General features: G+C 34.2%; 1 protein-coding gene and 1 non-coding gene across 2 annotated transcripts; one reads left to right on the forward strand and one right to left on the reverse strand.

The window, feature by feature from the left end:
• Nucleotides 1-3,051: 3,051 nt before the first annotated feature.
• Nucleotides 3,052-3,212, reverse strand: LOC138878866 (U1 spliceosomal RNA). Its single transcript, XR_011402638.1, has one exon. It is a non-coding gene; the product is annotated as a U1 spliceosomal RNA (small nuclear RNA).
• A 719-nt stretch (nucleotides 3,213-3,931) lies between these two features.
• On the forward strand, nucleotides 3,932-11,311 carry LOC104244659 (probable metal-nicotianamine transporter YSL7). The gene is made up of 6 exons (XM_009800133.2): nucleotides 3,932-4,441; nucleotides 7,829-7,992; nucleotides 9,160-9,257; nucleotides 9,343-9,477; nucleotides 9,609-9,798; nucleotides 9,922-11,311. Exons 1-6 carry the CDS (start codon nucleotides 3,997-3,999, stop codon nucleotides 11,026-11,028), a joined length of 2,139 nt encoding a protein of 712 aa, XP_009798435.1. The 5' UTR covers nucleotides 3,932-3,996; the 3' UTR covers nucleotides 11,029-11,311.
• The last annotated feature ends 12,117 nt before the right edge of the window (nucleotides 11,312-23,428 follow it).

A 23,428-nucleotide genomic window follows, 5' to 3' on the forward strand; every position in this document is an offset into this window, starting at 1 on the left:
GAAGAAGAAGTTATGAAAGTTTGGCTAAATCCCGTTTTGGTTTTGTTTTAAAATCACTGGACAGGCCTTCATCGCGTTCGCGACAGGCCTCTCATGTTCGCGATAGGTCAAGCCAAATAAATCATCGCGTTCATGATGCAAGGCTCACGTTCGCGAAGCTTCATCCCCTAGAGCCTTCGCGTTCGCGTTCGTGTAGACGCGTTCGCGTAGGGTAAAATGCCCCTCCCCCTGCCTAGGCCCATAAGCCTTCGCGTTCGCGTTACCAGGCCCGCGTTCGCGAAGGGAAACCCCCCAAAGCTTCGCGTTCGCGACCTGGGTCTCGCATTCGCGTAGAAGGAAATCTCTTTCAGCCTGACTAACTCATTGCGTTCGCAAGGGTCCTCCCGCGAACGCGAAGAAGGACATACCAGAACATCAGAAACTGAGCAACCTGCAACTTTTAATGAGTTCAAAACCTTCCGAAACCAATACGAAACTCACCCGAGCCTTCGGGGCTCCAACCCAAACAGGTACACTAACTCAAAAACATCATATGAGCTTATCCGTGCGATCAAATCACCAAAATAACCCCTCAAACAACGAATTAAACCTCAAAATCAATGACATATTTCAAAACTTCTTAAAACATCAAATTTTGCATTTAAGGTCCGAATCACGTCAAATGACATCTGTTTCTTACCAAATTTCACAGACTTATCTTACTTCACATATAAGACTTGTACCGGGCTCCAAAACCAGAATACGGGCCCGATACCATCAAATTCTGAAAGCATTTCATTTCCAAAACTCATAGAAATTTTCAGAAAATAATTTTCTTTAAAAATTCATTTATCGGACTTGGGACCTCGGAATTCGATTCCGGGCATACGCCCAAGTCCCATATTTTTTCACGGACCCTCCGGGACCATCAAATCAAGAGTCCGGGTCTGCTTACCCAAAATGTTGACCTAAGTCAACTTAAATGCATTTTAAGTCAAAATTTCAACATTTTTACAGATTTTCACATAATAGCTTTCCGGCTACGCGCCCGGACTGCGCACACAAATCGAGGTGATGCTAAAAGAGGGTTTTAAAGCCTCGGAACGCAGAATTTATTTAAAAAAATAAGTGATGACCTTTTGGGTCATCAAGTTCAATTGTCAAATCCTAATAGGCGACCAACTATGTGTTCATGTCAAATATAATTGACCATTGAATGGCCTAAGAAACTCTTTTCTTCTTTCATTCAATTGTCCTGGCCAAGGTCTTAATTTGGTCGTTTATAATTCATGACAACATGGAGCTTAAATTCATTACCAAGAGTTGACAGATTCTATCTTGATCAATCACTAATTCTACAAGTATTTAATCGTACCCTATATCCTTTCAACTATCGTCTTAGGGCTATATGTGCCTGGTATCAAAGCACAATAAATAACTTGTCAATTACTAAGACGATCTCAGGTCAAAGGAAATTCTTACATCACATTCTTCAAGATAATATCCTATTGACAGTTTATGGTAATTCTAACCATTAGGAATTATCCAATGAGTCGGTTCAATGATCATATCTCTATATGCATCATCTATCTATGTGATTCAGTTAATGAGATCAACTAATCTTTATCCAATAAAGACGATCACATAAATATTGATCTAACTGGATTACTAATGTCCAAACTAATAATCCTATGATCAATAAAAAATTTAGATTAAATTATAAGAAACTTCACTCTCATTATCATGATCTCCATCACAATGTCAAGTCTCAAAATTTAATCAAGGACCTTATCAAGTTAATCAAACAATTAAAAATAACTATGATAAAAGAATATCAAATGCTATATATTTTTATATCAAATTACATTCACAAAAATATGTTCAAATCATCAAATATGATATTGGATCTTTGGCATATCTACTATATCCCTACCATAATGAACCGCTCAATTAATTTTGACCCTTCGGGGACAGTTAACTTGGAGTAGTACTAGGACATAGTAGGATAAACGAGATTCTTTCAGATTTCTTGCTGGAGTTCTTTAAATTAGAATTTTCGAATTCGTACATGAGAATAGAGAATTGATCTCCGATTAAAAATACTCCTTCATTAATGGATCATAAGCGACTAGAACCGAATTAATCTAGATTCCAAAAGGCTGCTGATGCACTAAGCTCTCATTATGCGCAGAATCTGAAAAAGGGTCGGACCATAAGGGTTTATTATATACAATCTTACCTTATATTTTTGTAAGGAGATATTTTCACGGCTCGAAACCCGTAACCTCATGGTCACATGACAGCAAATTATGCCAAGGCTCCCCAATCTAGTTTTCAGATATCTGATAATTATAAAAATCAAAATAAAAATGTTGGAGTACTGTTGGAGAATAGGGTTAAAAAGAATGAATATTTCGTCCTAGTTATTGAATCATCCTTCACATTAAAAAATTGTTTCTGAGAATAAACTTTCTTGAAAAGTACGAAGTTCAATTTTGGGGTAGCATGATTGGAATCTGGTCTTTTTGACAGTATGACTAATTGCAAGTTGCCTTCTGAACCAAAACCAACTTGTGGAGCCAATTTAGGGTCGGACGTAGTTTAGGAATATCGGGTTCAATTGAATCTAGACTTTCGACGATAACTATAAATTTATGCATAAAGTTTATTATAATCGTAAGAATAGTTAATATAAATTTATAACTTTAAAGTATAATAGATTTAATAATAAAAGTTTTAAATATTAAATTCATAAAGCTTAAATTTTGAATTGGAGCCGAATTTGGTCATTGGGTTAACTCACGCGGACCACCGCCAGCTTAATTGTCAACTCTCACTCTTCATAGAATCCTCAGAATCTCTATCTCAAGAGATTCACCTTTTTCCTCACTCCCCCATCATTGCTCACGTAATAGATATTATTGGCTCTAATAATTATGCTAAATCGCTGAATGCAATAGATTGTTAGCTTAATTATAATTAAATAATGTGTATGCTTTACTTCAATTTATATTCACTCTGTTTCATTTTATGTGACGGGGATATATTAAAGAGGTGAAACTACTTTTTTTAGTAAGGGTTGTGCGAACGCAAGTCTCTGCTGTCACAAATTATAACGTAAGCTCAATGACTTGGATCGATCTTAGGCGAGCACCTCTCTAAAGTACAATAGAGGTCACCAACCTAGGCCATGAGCCTTGTTGATTGCCCATTGACCCCGTCAAGGTAAGTAGTAAAACTACTTATTCTCTCTATCCATGTAGTTATTATTTGGAAAGTCAAAGAGAATTTTTCTTTGAACGTGATTTTTTCATATGTGTTGTGAATATTTTAAAATGTTAATTCTTCTGACTTATATTTTTTTTATGTAATTGCAAATACGTAATATATTTTAAAAAACTTAGAATTATAATTTTGTAAATTAAACAATTTGACCCTCGCATTCCGTATCTCTATCACATAAAGTGCACATAAAGTGAGACAAAAGGAGTAATTTTAATTTGAACTTGATATACCGTTTACGAGTTTTTCGAAATAATTTTATACATTTAAAAACTATATACTTAAAAAAATATTATAAGTCATAGTAGTGAATAAATTAAATATTTAAAAAAGTGTAATAAAAGAAAAACTTCTTTAACTCACCAATAATAATAGTGTCGTAAACTGAAACGATGAAAACAAAACCATCCACATCTCTATCAAGAAAGCGTTCAATTCAATATTTCATATAAAAACATTATAGTAATGCCATATGATAGTCATATTCAGAGCCAACCCCCCCCCCCCCAAACCCAATTCCTACCCACCCACAACCTGATAAGGACAACCATTTCCTTTAATTTGGACATGAAAAATACCTTATTGTATACAATATAGTCGGACCCACTTAGTAGCACGCATTATTATTCATATTTCTTTCTTCTTCAATAAATACCAATCCTCATTTCAAGAAAACAAAGCAAAATTAAACAACACCAAGAAAAGAGTATACTTTTCGTATACACCACAAAAACCATGGATAGATCCAATAATAGTGTCAATAGAAGAGAACCATATCCTTCTAATGAATACTCAACAAATAATACAAATTCTCAAGTTGATTTTCTTACCAAAAAAACCAATGAATCCCATTTAGAACAAGAAGAAGAATCTACACAATCTGTAGAAAGAATTTTTGAGTCAAAAGAAGTTCCAACATGGCAAAGTCAATTAACATTCAGAGCATTTTTTGTGAGCTTTATATTGGGAATTCTATTCACTTTCATTGTTATGAAATTAAATCTCACTACTGGAATTATCCCTTCTCTTAATGTTTCTGCTGGTCTTTTGGGGTTTTTCTTTGTCAAAACTTGGACTAAGTTTCTTGAGAAATCTGGTTGGCTAAAACAGCCATTTACTCGTCAAGAAAATACAGTTATTCAGACTTGTGTTGTTGCAACTTCTGGCATAGCCTTTAGTGGTAAGTAATTCTTTAGTTTAATTTCATCCTCTCTTTATCCTACTCAAAAAATTATGCAAGTTAAACATGATTAATTTTTATAAGACTCTGCTTTTTTGAGCAGATGGTCTATCAGAAACAACCTTTCTACCTTCGTAAGGTAGGGTAAGGCTGCGTACATACTCGTCTCTCTAAACCCCACTTATAAAATTACACTGAATTTGTTGTTATTGATGTTCCCGTAACTTTTACGAGATTTAACTGATAGTGTAATAATATTGTCAGTGTAGCTTAACCAACTTATTTTTCGAGTTACTTATAATTGTAATTGTCTTTTTAATTTACTAATATAATAATAGTACTACTATTATTAGTGTATAGCATAAATAAGGTCTGCGTACACATTATTCTCTCCAAAACCCACTAATAAAATTTTATTGGGTCGTTATTGTTCTATTACTGTATAGAAATAGTTAAACTTTTAGTTATATTCACCGACATGTATTAATTTTTTTTAATATTTTCTTATTATAACCTGGTCGGACCTAGTCAAGAAAGTATAATATATCGATGTAATTTTTTTTCTTCCTATAAGCGTTGTTTACTTGAGTGAAGGGTGTAGTAAAATTTTAATAGTAGCAAATAATCTGTCTTTTGTTTACGTTACTAATTTTACTTTGACGGTTACCTTTAATTATCTTTTAAGTGATTAGATTAAATTTAAAAGAGAAATCAGTTTAAGTTTGACTTCACAAAAGAGTTTGTTTAGCTGATGAGAGGTTTTTACTTAACGTGGAAATCACTTTCCATGAAGATGGGGTTGGAAATAAAGTTTGATTTGTATTTTTTGTCAAAGCATATGTTTATCTCATTTTGCTATTAAATGGAGAAAGAAACAAAGTGACATCGCCATTAATGCATGCTGTAATTTTGGAAATCTACTATGTCACTATTTGGTCCACGGGATATTTGTTTATTTCTCTTTAGGCTTCTTGCTTTGTGCTGGCTTTGTGGACTCCACAGTGTATAAAAATCACCGAATTTAGGCATCAGTATTTGTAAATATTAAATTTCAATATTCAAAATATAAAATATTCTAAAAAGAGTTTTTAAGTAAAATACATACAGCCAAACCTCTTTATAACAACCTCATTTGATAGAAATTATTTTGACTGTTATAACAAAGTGTTATTCTATAGAACATATATTATAACATAATATGAAAATTATTTCAATAAAAAACTTGACTTTTATAGTCAATGGATGTTATATATTGTTATAGAAAGGTCTAACTGTAATTATTTCACTTACGTTATTTTAGCTTGTTCAAGTGAAAAATATTTTAAATAAAATAATAATTTTTTACTACTAAAAATAATGTTTTTTTCATATGAAAGTCATGTCCGAAAATGAATTGTTTAAAAAAAAAAAATCAACTTTAAATTTCAAATAATATTTTCTTAAAATTTCTATCAAATATTATCCAAATACTTACTTTATCCTTTACGGGTGTGAAAATTAAAGGTGTGTGGGGTTCTATGGAGGTGGTCTCATCTCGTTAGGCTAAATGTCAATTTCTAGAATAGCCGTAAAAGCCCTTGTCATTATTCTTCTTTAATATTTTATCAATTTTGTTAAATTTTAATTTGATTGGACATAAATTTTTAGATTATATGTAAAAGGTACTTTTCATTCCTGTGGTCATAAATTAAATAAAATGTGTATAACAAGTAAAAGATTTACCCTTTCAATTTGCATGTCAAGTTAGTAAGTGACATTAAGAATGAAATGAAAATGTTAGAATCAAAATTTAATTTAAATTATAGAAATATAACATTCACTTTTAAGCAAAAAAGGTAAAACACTTTTACCTATATATCTTAATTTATTTAAAACTACTCTTATTACACTTTGCACTTGTACGTCCCTTTCTAAGATGACTTGTGATTTAAACTTTGCGATCAATTTCTGTATATAATATTAAAAAAATAATTAGGTTGATGAATTAGTATATTCTTGGATTCTGAAAAATAATAATTAATGAGTTTAGTCAATAGTGTGAATTATTGACTAATTTAAAAGTCATTGCAACAACTGGAGTGTCATTTACTTGACTTGTTGGACTAGTGTGATTACCATTTACGCAAGCTGGAAATTTGCTACACACATTATTTTAGATCTTTGTTATCATCCCCGCAAGTGGTGGGTCAACCTAATAATGTTGATCATCATTTTCCACAATTATATGCGTGATATTGTATACAATGGGATCCGGGAAAGATAATGTATATACAAACGCCTAGTATATTATTACAGTGTGAGTTTTGGGGAGGGTACTGTATATGCAAACCACCAGTATATTCTCACAGTGTGATGTGTGGGGAGGATAATGTATACGTAGACGTCCAGTATATTCTCACAGTGTGGAGTTTGGGAGGGTAGTGTATATGCAGACAACCAGTATATTCCCACAGTGTGAGGTCTGATAAGGGTAGTCTATACCTTATAGAGATAGAAGTTCTTTCCGATATGCTATATCCGAGATATATATAGTATATCCAGAAGAACTGCATATATAGGAGAATTATTATTGCTTTAGAATATTGGCAAAAAATAACCCTTTTGTCCATACTACTGACATGGCTAGATCCAGATTAAGGATCTTAATCTTAAGTTATATGTCCACTACTACTGCATAACAGCATGTCGAACGTTTAATATAAAACACACAAAGAAACTCGTATTTAAAATCATTTAATTATCTATAGTCCAACTCGAAAGAAGTCGTCGTGCTATGTCCACCGCTGAACTTCAATACTTGAAATACTTTTGAAATTTTCAAGATTTTTTTGAAGAGTATTTCAAGTGAAATAATGGTTGCTAAAATTGGAGAAATTGCTAAAATTGCTTAAAGAATTATATGACAATTTTATGCCTTCTGTAATGTTTCTTAAATTGTTTGTTATTGGAACCTAGGCTATAATCTCTACAAGTTTTTGAATTTTAATCAAGTATTTTCCTATTAGCTGATGAATTTAAAAAATAATTAAGAAGTCCAAACTATAAGATGGAAAAGAAGATTGCTCCCACTGATTTGAAATATGAGCAATAAATTTGTTGAATGTGTGAACAAAGCCCTATATGGAAAGTAAAAAAAAAAGTCAGTCCGCTCCATAAAGCATCATGCATTCACGCTAGCTCCGGGAAGGGCTACACCCAACCTCACACCATTGGATACTCTTAATGGTGTGAGGAGTGCGCGCAAGCCCTAAAACGGATAGTATCACATCATATTAAACCATACGAGAAATTAACCTCTTCTCTTCCAGTTCTTTTTAAGGTGCTAAAAGCAGCTCAGAATGCAATAGCTCATATTTGGTTTATTTGCATATTACCTTTGATGAGCAGGAGGTTTTGGAAGCTATCTTTTTGGCATGAGTGAAGTTATTGCTAAACAATCAAATGAAGATAATGCTGCAGATAATATCAAGAACCCTTCTTTGGGATGGATGATTAGTTTCCTTTTTGTTGTTAGCTTTCTTGGACTTTTCTCTGTGGTTCCTCTTCGTAAGGTACATTCTTGACTCAGGACATCTCTAATCCATATGTTATACTATCATATTTTCTAGCACAATGAAACTTCTATCTATAGTCAATACTTTGTTCAAACTTTTATATGGGAAAAAGGTTCAAATTTGCCCCTATAATACGAGACAGTTTGCGCCTATAGGTCAGCCTGAGCCGAGGGTCTTCCGGAAACAGCATCTCTACCTTCTCCAGGTAGGGGTGAGGTCTCCATATAGGGGTGGCAAAATGGTTAAAAGAAAACAGTTAACCACCCATATTATCCACTAAAAAATAGGTTGGATAATGAACTTTTTAAAAACGGGTCAAATATGGATAAGAACCATATTATCCATTTAGAAAATAGATAACCATGGATAACCAGTGGGTCTAACTTTTACATTTGTAAAGCCTCAAATTGGAGGTTCCTCAAGTTAGGGAGACTAAGAATTCTACCAAAAGTGATCATATACAAGAGGTTATGGATAATATGGGTAACCCATATTATCCGCCGGTTAACCCGTTTTTTATCCGTATTAAATATGAGTGGGGTCGGATAATTGATCCGTTTTTCATTACCCGTTTTCGACCCGAACCATATCCGACCCGCCCGTTTGCCACTCCTATCTGCATACATCCTACCCTCCACATACTCCACTAGTGAGATTACACTGGACTGTTGCCGTTGTCGTCGTTGTTGTTGTTGTTGTTGTTGTTGTTGTCGTCGTCGTCGTCGTCGTCGTCGTTGTTGTTGTTGTTGTTGTTGCCCTTATAGATCGAGTTCAAGTTGCGGAAGCAGCCACTAATGCTTGTATTAGGTAGGCTGTCTACATCACATCCTTTGGGTGTGGCCCATCTCCGAACTCTGCGTAATGCGGGATGCCTTGTGCATTGGGATGCTTTTTATCTTGCTAACGACAAGGATATGAATGGACTTAAATTGTAATAGAGGACAAAGTGAGGAAATTTTGGGGTAGTACAGGGCAAATTTTGACCTTTTTCCTTTTCATAAGACATGACTTTCATCTGTTCTTTTTTTGAGAGGTAGAGAAAAGATTCAAAGTTTGGAGCTGTGCGATAAGTAGTTTGGAATGAATGGCTCACAACTGATGATGCAGTTATTCTTCTTTTTTCATATAAATTGCAGTATTGAGATAATGTATTATATGTTTCAGATTATGATCATAGACTTCAAACTAATTTATCCAAGTGGAACTGCAACTGCTCACCTGATCAACAGTTTCCACACACCACAAGGAGCTAAGCTAGCAAAGTGAGTGTTTCATACGTATTTTACTAGACGGTCGTTTCTTATAAATGACAGTACTAATTCTTGTTTTCCTTATTGCTAACTGCAGGAAACAAGTAAAAGCTTTGGGAAAGTTTTTCAGTTTCAGCTTCTTATGGGGTTTCTTCCAATGGTTTTTCACAGCAGGAGATGGCTGTGGTTTTGTGAATTTCCCCACATTCGGCCTCAAAGCCTACGAGAACAGGTAATATTTGTTTGCTCTTGATATCTGTCTCTCAGTAGGACCTCTCAACTCGTTCTTTTTCTACACGAGATAACTTATTTTCTTCCTGTTTATCATTTTAATCGTTTGACCTTATTTCTCCATTCGACCAGGTTTTACTTTGACTTCTCGGCAACATATGTTGGTGTTGGGATGATATGTCCTTATCTGATCAACATATCTTTGCTAGTTGGAGCTATCCTTTCATGGGGTATAATGTGGCCTCTTATTCAAGACAGAAAAGGTCATTGGTACCCGGCTAATCAAAGCGACAGCAGCCTTCACGGCATACAAGGTTATAGGGTAATCTCCCTTTTTCGCCTTCTCTTTTGGAGCAGAACGATGAATATGAGTCGACAATTTTAATTCTTTTATAAAAATTAAAAGAGGCTTATCGTGTTTCCATAATGCTCTTGTATATTGCAGGTCTTCATAGCGATTGCCATGATCCTTGGTGATGGTCTATACAACTTTTGCAAAGTACTTGGACGAACGTTATATGGTATATATTTCCAAATCCGTGAGAAAAGAGCAGGGTCCGTCCTTCCTGTTGGTGCCCGTGGATCTCCTATAGAGCCTTCTTTATCTTATGATGATCAGATACGAACCGAGCTTTTCCTTAAGGATCAAATCCCTACGTGGGTCGCAATAGCTGGTTACGTTAGCATTGCCATCGTCTCCACTGTAACACTTCCGCATATTTTCCATCAACTTAAATGGTACTACATCGTGGTAATTTATATTTTTGCACCAATACTAGCCTTCTGCAATGCTTATGGCTGTGGTCTCACCGACTGGTCATTGGCATCCACGTATGGAAAGCTGGCCATTTTCACAATTGGAGCATGGGCCGGGGCCGCTCATGGCGGAGTTCTAGCAGGATTAGCTGCTTGTGGTGTTATGATGAACATAGTCTCCACTGCATCCGACCTAACACAGGACTTCAAAACCGGTTACATGACGTTGGCTTCTCCTAGATCCATGTTCATAAGCCAGATAATCGGAACAGCAATGGGCTGCGTTATCTCCCCTTGTGTATTTTGGCTCTTCTACAAGGCTTTCCATGACTTAGGTGTTCCAGGTTCGGAATATCCTGCCCCTTATGCTCTCGTCTATCGTAACATGTCTATCTTAGGGGTCGAAGGTTTCTCGGCTCTACCAAAAAACTGTCTCACCCTTTGTTACGTATTCTTCCTTGGAGCTATTGCCATCAACGCCTTAAGGGACGCTGTAGGAAAGAACAAGGCAAAGTATATTCCTCTTCCAATGGCAATGGCTATACCGTTCTATCTTGGATCCTACTTTGCTATTGATATGTGTCTCGGGAGCCTGATCTTGTTCGTCTGGACAAAGATAGACAAGGTTAAGGCTGATGCATTTGGACCTGCCGTTGCATCTGGACTAATTTGTGGTGATGGAATCTGGACCTTGCCAAGTTCGATACTAGCTTTAGCAGGGGTGAATCCGCCTATTTGCATGAAGTTTCTATCGCGGAAGGATAATATTAGGGTAGACGGTTTCATAAAACATTGAAGTCCCTTGCACCAGGTTTTATCGCTTTCTAATTGTTCTGTTGGCTTTGTATGTCATCTTTTCCACTAAGATTGTTCGATGTCCATAGTGCTATGAACTGCGATAAAGCATCTCTGCTCAAGATAGGAGTTTACTTAGAGAATATGTTGATTTCCATCAAGATAGAAGTTTACTTAGAGAATATGTTAGATCTCCATATCAAGTTGTAAATGTGATATAATTTAAGTACTCCATAAGTTTATTGTACTTCAGTATGTTTTGATTAAGTGTTGATCATTATTTAGGTATGGAGTGAAATGATATACTGCTTTGAACAAATGTATGCACTTTGTAGCTGTATATGCATAATGTTGTAGTGCGGCGGAATATCTTCTGTGAGGAGATTGTTCTGCTTTTCCTTGAATTGCTGCAGCTAAGACCCGGGCTGCTGTTGGTTTTGGTTTGAATGAATCAAGTTTTGGTTCTGATTTGAGGCCTTTGCATTCGGCCTTGGGGACCGAGCAGTGGCGGCGCTAGGTGGGCGGAAGGGGATTTATCCGAACCCCCTTCACCGAGAGATTATATTGTATATATAAGGTTAATTTTTTTTAAATATATATAGGAGATGTTGACAAAAAATAAGATACAGTTCAGTGATTATACGTGATATATGTTCGGAGCTAGCCTATTAGGTGCGGGTTCGGCCAAAACTAGTCACTTTTGCTTAAATATTGTATTTGTACTGGAAAATTCATCAAATATATATATATATATATATACAAATTTAATTACGAACCAGTAATTTAAACAAACTATGAGTTTCAAAGTAAATTTAGAATCCATAAACTTGGCTCTGCCCCTCTATATCATGTGTCTGTAATCTCCTCGTTTGTATCTTTTCCCTTTTTCTTGCTCTTTTCAGCTTAAACTAATGCGGCCAGGTAAACTAATTTTGAGAATATTATTCATATACATATTTCTGAATCTAGTCTAAAGTTAATGTCCCAAAAAATTTAAGACGTGTGCATAAATTTGTGTTTAGTTCAAAAGTTTTATATGCTGCTCCAAAGAGAATTATTTTGTTCCCTTTCACGGCCACATCCCGTGCAAATAAGAGTCGTGATGGAGCGGTAAGTATTCTTTCATTTTTAATCAGAGGTCTCAGATTCAAGTTCTGGGTATAGAGTCGCCTTTGTTATGGAGCACTTTACCCCCTAATATGGAACTTCCCGGTGCAATCTGGATTTAGTCGGGTCTTAATGCGGGTACCGGACACCAAATAAAAAACAAAAAAGAAGAAAAAATGATACTGTACAGCCGCTCTCAAAATAATCGCCGAAAAATGTATATTTTTTGTACATTTATATATTATGTATGTTATATCCAAAAATTATACAAATTTTATACTCCCTCTGTTCTACTTTATGTGAACCTATTTTCTTTTTGGTCCGTTCTAAAAAGAATGACACATTTCTAAATTTGGTAATAATTTAGCTTAAATTTACAATTCTACCCTTAACGAGAAGCTTTTATACCAAACAAATACTCTGAGCCCCTTTTTAACTTGTTTAGGACCACAAATTCCAAAAGTCTTATTTTTTTCTTAAACTCCGTGTCAAATCAAACAGGTTCACATAAATTGGAACGAAGGGAGTATATTTTTTCGAACTACGGAATGTAAATAGTTTCTTACACGTGCTATAAGTGAAAAAAGCCCAAAGAGTGGCCACAACCCGTGAATTTTTCCTTTCCCTATCCTAGTATTCATTTTGGGGTTGTACAAGAACTTCTCACGAATTTCTATTGTGGTGAAAGCTTCCAAGGATTTGTAATATTTCAATTTAATTTCCCTTCTATAATTATAAATATTTTATATTTCCAATTCAACAAAATAATCGCAAAAGTCAAATAAATTACAATATTCCATAATAATATAAGTACTTGCATTTGCTTGAATATACTTGCATTTTCAATGTTCTTATTTGGCATTATTCCCTCCAACCCCAACAACTCTTTTAATTTTGTTAAGACCCAACAATTAAACTAGTCATTAAATCTAAAGAAAATATTTGATGCCCTTATTCTCTATTTTATACTTTGTTAATTTCTTAGGCATTTCGCACAAATATTTTACTCTTTCCTAATTTCTTAGGCATTTCGCACGAATAATTTAGTCTTTCCTAATTTCTTACTGTTTACTCTTGTCTCTCATATTACCATACTTTGTCTTTCTTCTTATTTTCTTTGTCCAAATTAAATTATACCTTTATCTAGAGTCATCACAGAAGTATTTACGGATGCAATTGGCATGACTTGATTATTGTCTTTTATGACTTCAACTTGATTAATTTCATTCCTTTTTTTTTCGATGATTAATTTAATTCGACTATGTATTTTTTTCATTTAAATCAAGATCAAAATGCTTATAGGAATAGCTCTAGTTGATTTCCATTAATAAATATTGATCAGCTTTTAAAAAAGTGAGGCATTTTACCTAGTATAAAGTGCACCATAAACCTCAGGGTATTTGACTTAAGCCCCGTAATTTTTAAATTTTAGTAGCTTATATATTAATAAAATAGCAAAAAAAACTACAAAAAACTTAAAAATAATTTTAAAATACTATAAATTTGGAAAATATAAAAAAGTATAGTTTGGTATCATTAAAATTAATTTAGTGAATCTTTTGGAGCGCAAAAAGACAAATAAAATATTTTCTAGAAGAATTATTTTGTAGTTATTTATTTAACGAGTTATATTGTGTTATAGTAGGCGTTTGGACATAAAAATTAAAATTTTGAGAAAAATAGTATTTGGAGTTAAGTTGAAAAATGGTATTTGAAATTATGTTTGGACATGCATTTTATTAGAAAAAATATTGCAGTTTTGTAACTGGGAAAATTTGTTTTGAAAATTTTGACAAAACGATCAAAACCACTTTTCATTTTTTGAAAAACTTATTTTCAAATAATTTTCAAAAACTTGTAAAATTTTATGGACAAATACATTTTTGATTTTTTTTTTGTTGTGAAAAAAGAAAAAGAATAATTCGGACAAAGGGCCTTAGTCCGAATTAAATTTACTAAGAGAGAAATGGACGTCGGCTGGAACAAGTTCACTCGTCTAAGTCTTGGCAAATGAGAAAAGAATATAAAGGTGATCGAAAAAATTTAAAATCTCTTTAATTCCCAACGAAGAAAACGAAACGACCCCAAAAAAGTCACTTTCACGTCGCCTATTAAGGTTAATTTCTTTTATATATATATACGAACCCAGTAATTGAGACGAACTATGAGTTTTCAATGTAAATTTAGAATACATAAACATCAAATGGCTCTGCCCCCTCTATATCATGCGTCAGTAATCTCCTCCTTTGTATCTTTTCCCTTTTTCTTGCTCTTCTCAGCTCAAATTAATGGCTTGACCTTCGGCCAGATTAATTAATTTTGAGAATATTATTCATATACATATTTCTGAATCAAGTCTAAAGTTAATGTCCCAAAAAATTTAAGTTTTATATGCTGCTCCAAAGAGAATTATTTTGTTCTCTTTCATGGCCACAGCCCGTACAAATAAGGGTTATAGTGGCGGGGTAAGTACTCTCTCATTCTTAATTAAAGGTTTCAGGTGCAAGCCATGGGTATATTAATCACGCCCAACTATGCCTTATAAAAAGGACAAAGCGGTCGCTGCAAATATATTCCGGTTAATAAGTTTGGAGCCGAATCCCACAAGGAATTAACCTATCAATCACAGTTATTGGACTCACAGAAATTCACGTATTCAATCTTCAGAGATATTTGAGTAACAAATTGGGTATTTATTAAATAAATATTACATAGTAAAAAATGCAGTATTTAAGAACTAACTATAAACGATTTGTAAGCAAGAATGGGAATGATCTAAGGTTCTGATTTCCCATGTTGTCGGAATCCTTTCCACTATATTTGCTATAAATTTGTCTAAGTCTTCTCTATCGATCATGAACACGCTGACTGTCGTAACTCTCTCCCGAGTAATTACAACAATATACTAGACATATTCTCCCGAATTACTCTAGCTAGCTTTTAAGTACAGTTCACTTAGATCGCACCCAAGGTTTTGTTATCCCTAATCCCACCTTTAAACCCTTTGTATTGATCCCTTATATATGTTAGGAGTGATGATGTTCAACAACTACCTAAATATGCACTCTCTCCCGAGTAATGCACACTAAATAGGAGCAACTAATTGAGGGCCCTTCAATCAACAACAATAAGCATATAGTTGAACAAATAGAGATAATACTACGGCAAATCTATATTAACATAACGAGAAAATCATCCTTCAACAGGTTCCATCAAAATCCAAGATTAGGTATTTAGCTACTCATGCTCATAGTAATAATTTTCCAAATAATTTGCATAATTAAATTACAAAGTAAAGATGAAAGAATGAAGAATTCGATGATAATCTCCTCCGAAAATGGCTCCAAACGTTTTCTCCCTTCCGAAATAGTCTCCCTAGGTCTCTGGTGTGTCAAAAGTCCTCAAAATAGCGTTTTTACATGTATTTATACCAAGAAGGGTCGGCCCAGACAAAACACCCTTTCCCGCGCGAAATAGGACTTGGCTCTGTAAAATTTGTAGCAGCGCCGCACACTGCGGCGCACAGTGCGATACGCTTGTGGGGAAGTTCAGAGAGATATTTTCTGACGACTGTTGGAAAATTGCACAGATGTGGCGCACTATGCGGCGCACTGTGCGGCGCAGCAGAGTAAATTTCCCAGAGTGAAATTATTTCATCCTCTTTTGACATCCAGACTTGGTACATGACCTCCAAACACGATCTCGGCTTAATGTATTAGGCTTTTACTAAGACTTCAAAGCTCCAGATTGATCGATTTAGCTCCAAATTAACTTTTGAACTCGGGCACTTCCTGCAAGGCATACATTACGTACTAAGTGTAATTCACTATCGTTTGAGCTTAAGCACACGTAAAAATGCAGTAACTGGAATGTAATACTACGGCTAAAATACGAGTTTCTAGCCTCACATCATATATAATCGCATTTATTATTTATTAAGGATCTCTGTACCTCCCCTCCCCCCCCCCCCAATATGGGACTTTCCGGTGCAATTCCGGATTTAGTCGGGCCTTAATGCGTATCGGACACCGAATGAAAAACAAAAAAGAAGGAAAAATGACACCATACAACCACTCTCAAAATAATAGTCGAAAATGTATATTTTTGTATATTTATACATTATGTATGTTATATACAAAAATTATACAAATTTTATTCATTTTTCGACTATCGAATATAAATAATTTCGGACGCGCTAAAAATGAAAAAAGTCACGGCCCGTGAATTTTTCCTTTCCCCATCCTAGTATTTATTTTGGGGATGTACAAGAACTTGTTCAGGAATTTCTTTTGTGGCGAAAGCTTACAAGGAGTTGTAATATGTCAATTTAATTTCCCTTCTGTAACTCTAAATTTTTTATTTTTCCAATTCAACCATATAATCACAAAAGTCAAATAAATTACATTCCATATTAATATAAGTACTTGCAATTGCTTGAATATACTTGCATTTCAATTTTCTTATTTAGCATTATTCCCTCCAACTCCAACAACTCTTTTAATTTTGTTATAAGACCCTACAATTAAACTAGTCATTAAATCTAAAGAAAATCTTTGGTGCCCTTATTCTCTATTTTATTCTTTGTTAATTTCTTAGGCATTTCGCACAAATATTTTACTCTTTCCTAATTTCTTAGGCATTTCGCACAAATATTTTAGTCTTTCCTAATTTCTTATTGTTTACTCTTGTCTCTCACATGACCATACTTTTGTTATAAAATAAAGACTATAAAGTAAAGACAAGTATAGAGAGAAACTGTTATATTATTCGAATTCAAACTTATGTACATAATGAACTGAAATCTCTTCTATTTATAGAAGAAAAGAAGCTGCTGTGTAAGTTGCTACTATACCAGATATGGATAATCTTCTACTAAGAGCAATGTTTATCCATAACGGAGTACTGAAAGGATAAGCTTATTATACCCGATATGGATAATCTTCTACCGGGGGTAATGTTTATCCATAACTGGATACTGAAAGGATAAACTTATTATACACGGTATGGATAATCTTTTACCGGGGGTAATGTTTATCCATAACTGGATACTGAAGTGATAAGCTTCTTTAGGAAGCTTATTTCCAATAGAGTACTAAATGGATAAACATATTTACGGTGGAATCCCATATGGATAAGCTTCTTCAAGAAGCTTATTTACAACAGAGTACTAAATGAACATCCATAATATAATATATTTATAACACTCTCCCTTGGATGTTCATTAAAAGATAATGTGCCTCATTAAAACCTTACTAAGAAAAACCACGTGGGAAAAAATCCTAGTGAAGGAAAAAGAGTACACATATTTAGTAAGACGCATTGCTAGGTGCCTCATTAAAAACCTTATAAGGAAAACCCCATGGGAAAAAAACCTTAGTAAGGGAAAAAGAGTGCATCGCGTATTTTACTCCCCTGATGAAAACCTTGTTTCAAATATTTGAGTCTCCGCATTCCAATCTTGTATACCATCTTCTCAAAAGTTGAAGTTGGCAAAGATTTAGTGAATAAATCTGTTGGATTAGCACTTGAACGGATTTGTTGCACATCAATGTCACCACTTCTCTGAAGATCGTGTGTGTAGAATAATTTTGGTGAAATGTGCTTCGTTCTATCTCCTTTTATAAATCCTCCCTTCAATTGGGCTATGCATGCAGCATTGTCTTCGTATAAAATTGTGGGTCTTTTCTCACATTCCAAACCACATTTTTCTCGAATAAAATGAATTATTGATCTCAACCATACGCATTCCCTACTTGCTTCATGAATAGCTATTATCTCAGCGTGATTTGAAGAAGTAGCAACAATAGATTGCTTTGTGGAGCGCCATGATATGATAGTACCTCCATATGTAAATACGTAGCCGGTTTGAGATCGAGCTTTATGGGGATCAGATAAATAACCTGCATCTGCATAACCAACAAGGTCTGCACTATCTTTGTTAGCATAAAACAAACCCATATCAAGAGTTCCCTTTAAATATCGCAATATATGCTTAATCCCGTTCCAATATATCCGTGTAGGAGAAGAACTATATCTTGCTAGTAAATTAACAGAGAATGCTATGTCAGGCCTTGTAGCATTAGCAAGATACATTAGTGCACCAATTGCACTGAGATAGGGTACTTCGGGACCAAGGAGTTCCTCGTCCTCTTCTGGAGGTCGGAACAAATCCTTATTCACTTCAAGTGATCGAACAACCATTGGTGTACTCAATGGGTGCGCTTTGTCCATGTAAAAGCGTTTTAAGACCCTTTCTGTATAGGCAGATTGATGGATAAAGATCTCGTCTGCTAAATGTTCAATTTGCAGACCAAGACAAAGTTTTGTCTTTCCAAGATCTTTCATCTCAAATTCTTTCTTAAGATATTCAATTGCCTTTTGGAGCTCTTCTGGAGTTCCAACAAGATTTATGTCATCAACATAAACAACAAGTATAACAAATTCTGATGCCATTTTCTTTATAAAAATACATGGACAAATAACATCATTTATGTAACCTTCTTTCAGCAAATATTCACTAAGGCGATTATACCACATGCGCCCAGATTGCTTTAAACCGTACAAAGATCTTTGTAATCTGATTGAATACATTTCCTGAGATTTTGCTTCAGGCATTTTAAATCCTTCAGGAATTTTCATATAAATTTCATTATCAAGTGAACCGTACAGATAAGCTGTAACTACATCCATTAGATGTATTTCAAGCTTTTCATGTAGTGCTAAACTGATGAGATATCGAAATGTTATGGCATCCATAACAGGTGAATATGTTTCATCAAAATCGACTCCAGGTCGTTGTGAGAATCCTTGTGCAACAAGGCGAGCTTTGTATCTTTCAACTTCATTTTTATCATTCCTTTTTCGCACAAAAACCCATTTATGACCAACTGGTTTTATACCAGCAGGTGTTTGGACTACTGGTCCAAAGACCTCTCTTTTAGCAAGTGACTTCAATTCCGATTGAATTGCCTCTTGCCATTTTGGCCAATCAGATCTTTGTCGACATTCTTCGACAGATCGAGGTTCAAGATCCTCACTATCTTGCATAATATTAAGTGCAACATTATATGCAAAAATATTATCCACCACTATTTCAGATCGATTTAAATTAATCCCATCACCGATCGAACTTATTAAAAGTTCCTCACTCACATGAGCTTCGGGTTCATTGATTTCTTCAGGAATCTCAGAACTAATCAGATTTTGGGTCTCTTCAGGAGATCCCTTCATAGTATCGTTTTGATCATTTGTCGATTTTCTTTTTCGAGGATTTCGATCCTTAGAACCCAAAGGCCTACCACGCTTCAGGCGTGCTTTAGGTTCACTATCTCTCATGCTAGTAGATGGTCCTACTGGGACATCAATTCGGATAGGCACATTCTCTGCTGGGATATATGACTTAGTTTTCCTTTTCAAATTAGTAAATGCGTCTGGCATTTGATTTGCTATATTCTGTAAATGGATGATCTTCTGGACCTCCTGATTACATATAGGGGTACGGGGATCAAAGTGAGATAATGATGAAATTTTCCACACAATTTCTCTTTTGATTTCCTTTTTCTCTCCCCCTAATTGTGGAAAATTTGTTTCATCAAACCGACAATCTGCAAATCGAGCAGTAAATAAATCTCCTGTCAATGGTTCAAGATAGCGAATAATAGAGGGTGATTCAAACCCAACATATATTCCTATCCTTCTTTGTGGTCCCATCTTACTACGTTGTGGTGGTGCTACTGGCTCATATGCATCACATCCAAAAATTCGTAGATGGGCAATATTTGGTTCATGACCAAAAACTAATTGTGACGGAAAATAATTATTATAATGTGTCGGTCTGAGACGGATAAGTGATGCTGCATGCAAGATAGCATGGCCCCAAGCAGTAGTGGGCAATTTTGTTTTCATAAGTAGTGGTCTTGCTATCAATTGCAGGCGTTTAATAAATGACTCTGCAAGGCCATTTTGAGTATGAACATAAGCTACATGATGTTCAACTTTTATCCCAACGGATAGACAATAATCATCAAAAGCTTGAGATGAGAATTCTCGAGCATTATCAAGGCGAATAGCCTTTATAGGATAATCTGGAAATTGTGCCCTTAATCGAATTATTTGGGCTAATAGCTTTGCAAACGCCAGGTTGCGAGATGATAGTAGGCACACATGAGACCATCTTGAAGATGCATCTATTAGGACCATAAAATATCTAAACAACCCACTTGGTGGGTGAATAGGTCCACATATATCCCCATGTATACGCTCTAAAAAGGCAGGGGATTCAATACCAACCTTCATTGGTGATGGTCTAGTGATCATTTTTCCTTGATAACAAGCATCACAAGAAAATTCGTCATTTGTAAGAATCTTCAAGTTCTTTAATGGATGCCCACTCGAATTTTTAGTAATTCGTCGCATCATTATTGATCCGGGATGGCCCAAACGGCCATGCCAAAGCACAAAAATATTTGAATCCGTAAACTTCTGGTTTACGATAGAGTGTGCTTCAATTGTACTAATTTTTGAATAGTATAAGCCAGAAGATAAAGTTGGTAACTTTTCTACAATGCATTTCTCGCCATAAATATTCTTTGTAATACAAAGATATTCCCTATTCATTTCATCTATTGTCTCAACATGATACCCATTTCGGCGGATATCTATAAAACTCAACAAGTTTCTTCGAGACTTGGAGGAGAACAATGCATTGTCTATAATAAGTTTTGTTCCCTTAGACAGAAATATTATGGCTCTTCCGGAGCCTTCAATCAAACTTATATTACCAGAAATTGTTGAAACATTTCCTTTTTAAAGTAAAGACAAGTATAGAGAGAAACTGTTATATTATTCGAATTCAAACTTATGTACATAATGAACTGAAATCTCTTCTATTTATAGAAGAAAGGAAGCTGTTGTGTAAGCTGCTACTATACCAGATATGGATAATCTTCTACTGAGAGCAATGTTTATCCATAACAGAGTAATGAAAGAATAAGCTTATTATACCCGATATGGATAATCTTCTACCGGGGGTAATATTTATCCATAACTGGGTACTGAAAGGATAAACTTATTATACCCGGTATGGATAATCTTCAACCGGAGGTAATGTTTATACATAACTAGATACTGAAGTGATAAGCTTCTTCACAAAGCTTATTTCCAATAGAGTACTAAATGGATAAACATATTTACGGTGGAGTCCCATATGGATAAACTTCTTCAAGAAGCTTATTTACAACGGAGTACTAAATAAACATCCATAATATAATATATTTATAACAACTTTGTCTTTCTTTTTATTTTCTTTGTCCAAATAAAATTATACCTTTATCTAGAGTCATGATAAAAGTATATACGGATGCAATTGGCATGACTTGTTTATTGTCTTTTATGACTTCAACTTGATTAATTTGATTCTTTTTTTTTTCGATGATTAATTTAATTCGACTATGTATTTTTTTCATTTAAATCAAGATCAAAATGCTTATAGGAATAGCTCTAGTTGATTTCCATTAATAAATATTGATCAGCTTTTAAAAAAGTGGGGCATTTTACCTAGTATAAAGTGCACCATAAACCTCAGGGTATTTGACATAAGCCCCGTAATTTTTAAAATTTAGTAGCTTATATATTAATAAAATAGCAAAAAAAAAACTACAAAAATATTAAAAATAATTTAAAATACTATAAATTTGGAAAATATAAAAAAGTATAGTTTGGTATCATTAAAATAAATTTAGTGAAATTTTTGGAGCGCAAAAAGACAAATAAAATATTTTCTAGAAGAATTATTCTGTAGTTATTTATTTAACGAGTTATATTGTGTTATAGGAGGCGTTTGGACATAAAAATTAAAATTTTGAGAAAAATAGTATTTGGAGTTAAGTTGAAAAATGGTATTTGAAATTATGTTTGGACATGCATTTTATTAGAAAAAATATTGCAGTTTTGTGACTGGGAAAAATTTGTTTTGAAAATTTTGACAAAACGATCAAAACCACTTTTCATTTTTTGAAAAACTTATTTTCAAATAATTTTCAAAAACTTGTAAAATTTTATGGACAAATACATTTTTGATTTTTTTTTTTTTTTGTGAAAAAAGAAAAAGAATTTATGGACAAAAGGCCTTAGTCCGAATTAAATTTACTAAGAGAGAAATGGACGTCGGCTGGAAAAAGTTACTGGCTATTAATTTGTCATTATAACAAGTTCACTCGTCTAAGTCTTGGCAAATGAGAAAAGAATATAAAGGTGATCGAAAAAATTTAAAATCTCTTTAATTCCCAACGAAGAAAACGAAAAGACCCCCAAAAAGTCACTTTCACGTCGCTATTTCGTTGTACATTTCCCATATATATATGACTTCGCTTCTTTCACAGCCTCATGACGTTGGTTTGTCGACAATATTTTTCGTGTTTTCAAATGACTTTAATCCTTTCGATTCTTTTTTGTTCTTGGTAACATGGAAAATAAATTAATAAGTAATTTATTACAACAAGTTAAACAACATTGAAGGATCATTCGGTTGAAAAAATAACTTATTTCAGGATTAATTATCCCATGATTGTTATTTCATCCTCGCATAAAAATATAAAAATAATATTACAATCCCAAGATTAGTCATTCCGTAATTTTCTCAACCAAACGTAAAATAAATTTACCTCAAATTTAATCACATGATTAATTCCTTTATCTCTCGTACCAAACGAACTCTGATAGTATAAACGTGTTGTAGACAATTAGGCAATCATGTTAGGGGTCATGAAGCGAAAGAGCCACATCAATAGTTTATCTAGGACGAATTCTTACTTACTTTTCTTAGTAATGGTAATGCAGGTATGCCGTATGCCAAGGGAAACTCGGGCCAACTTATGTCTCAATAGTGGCCCGAGAAAGGACCACTTAATCCAGATATATTCTCGCAACTACTTTTTAAACAGGACTCCAAAAGACAAGGGGAGAAATTCAAACATAACCAGATTTATAAGTGGTCATTGAAAAATAGCCACAGTTTCAAAAGTAATCGAATTTTAGTCACTTTTCATGTAAAGATAGATCTGAACGAAAACATTGTTCAAAATTCGGAAAATATTCGAGCATAATATACTGGAGGTCTAGCATAATATACTGGTCCAACATAATATACTGGAAGATCATACACATGTGCTCCAATCTCCAGTATATTATGCTGGAACTTTCCGTGTGTTGGAGTTCCAGCATAATATGCTGGAAGTTCATACACATGTGTACCAATATTATATTGGAACTTTTCGTGTTGCAGCAATATAGTGGCT

The sequence above is a fragment of the Nicotiana sylvestris genome, chromosome 9 (assembly GCF_000393655.2).
Source record: "Nicotiana sylvestris chromosome 9, ASM39365v2, whole genome shotgun sequence".
Classification (NCBI taxonomy): Eukaryota; Viridiplantae; Streptophyta; class Magnoliopsida; order Solanales; family Solanaceae; genus Nicotiana; species Nicotiana sylvestris.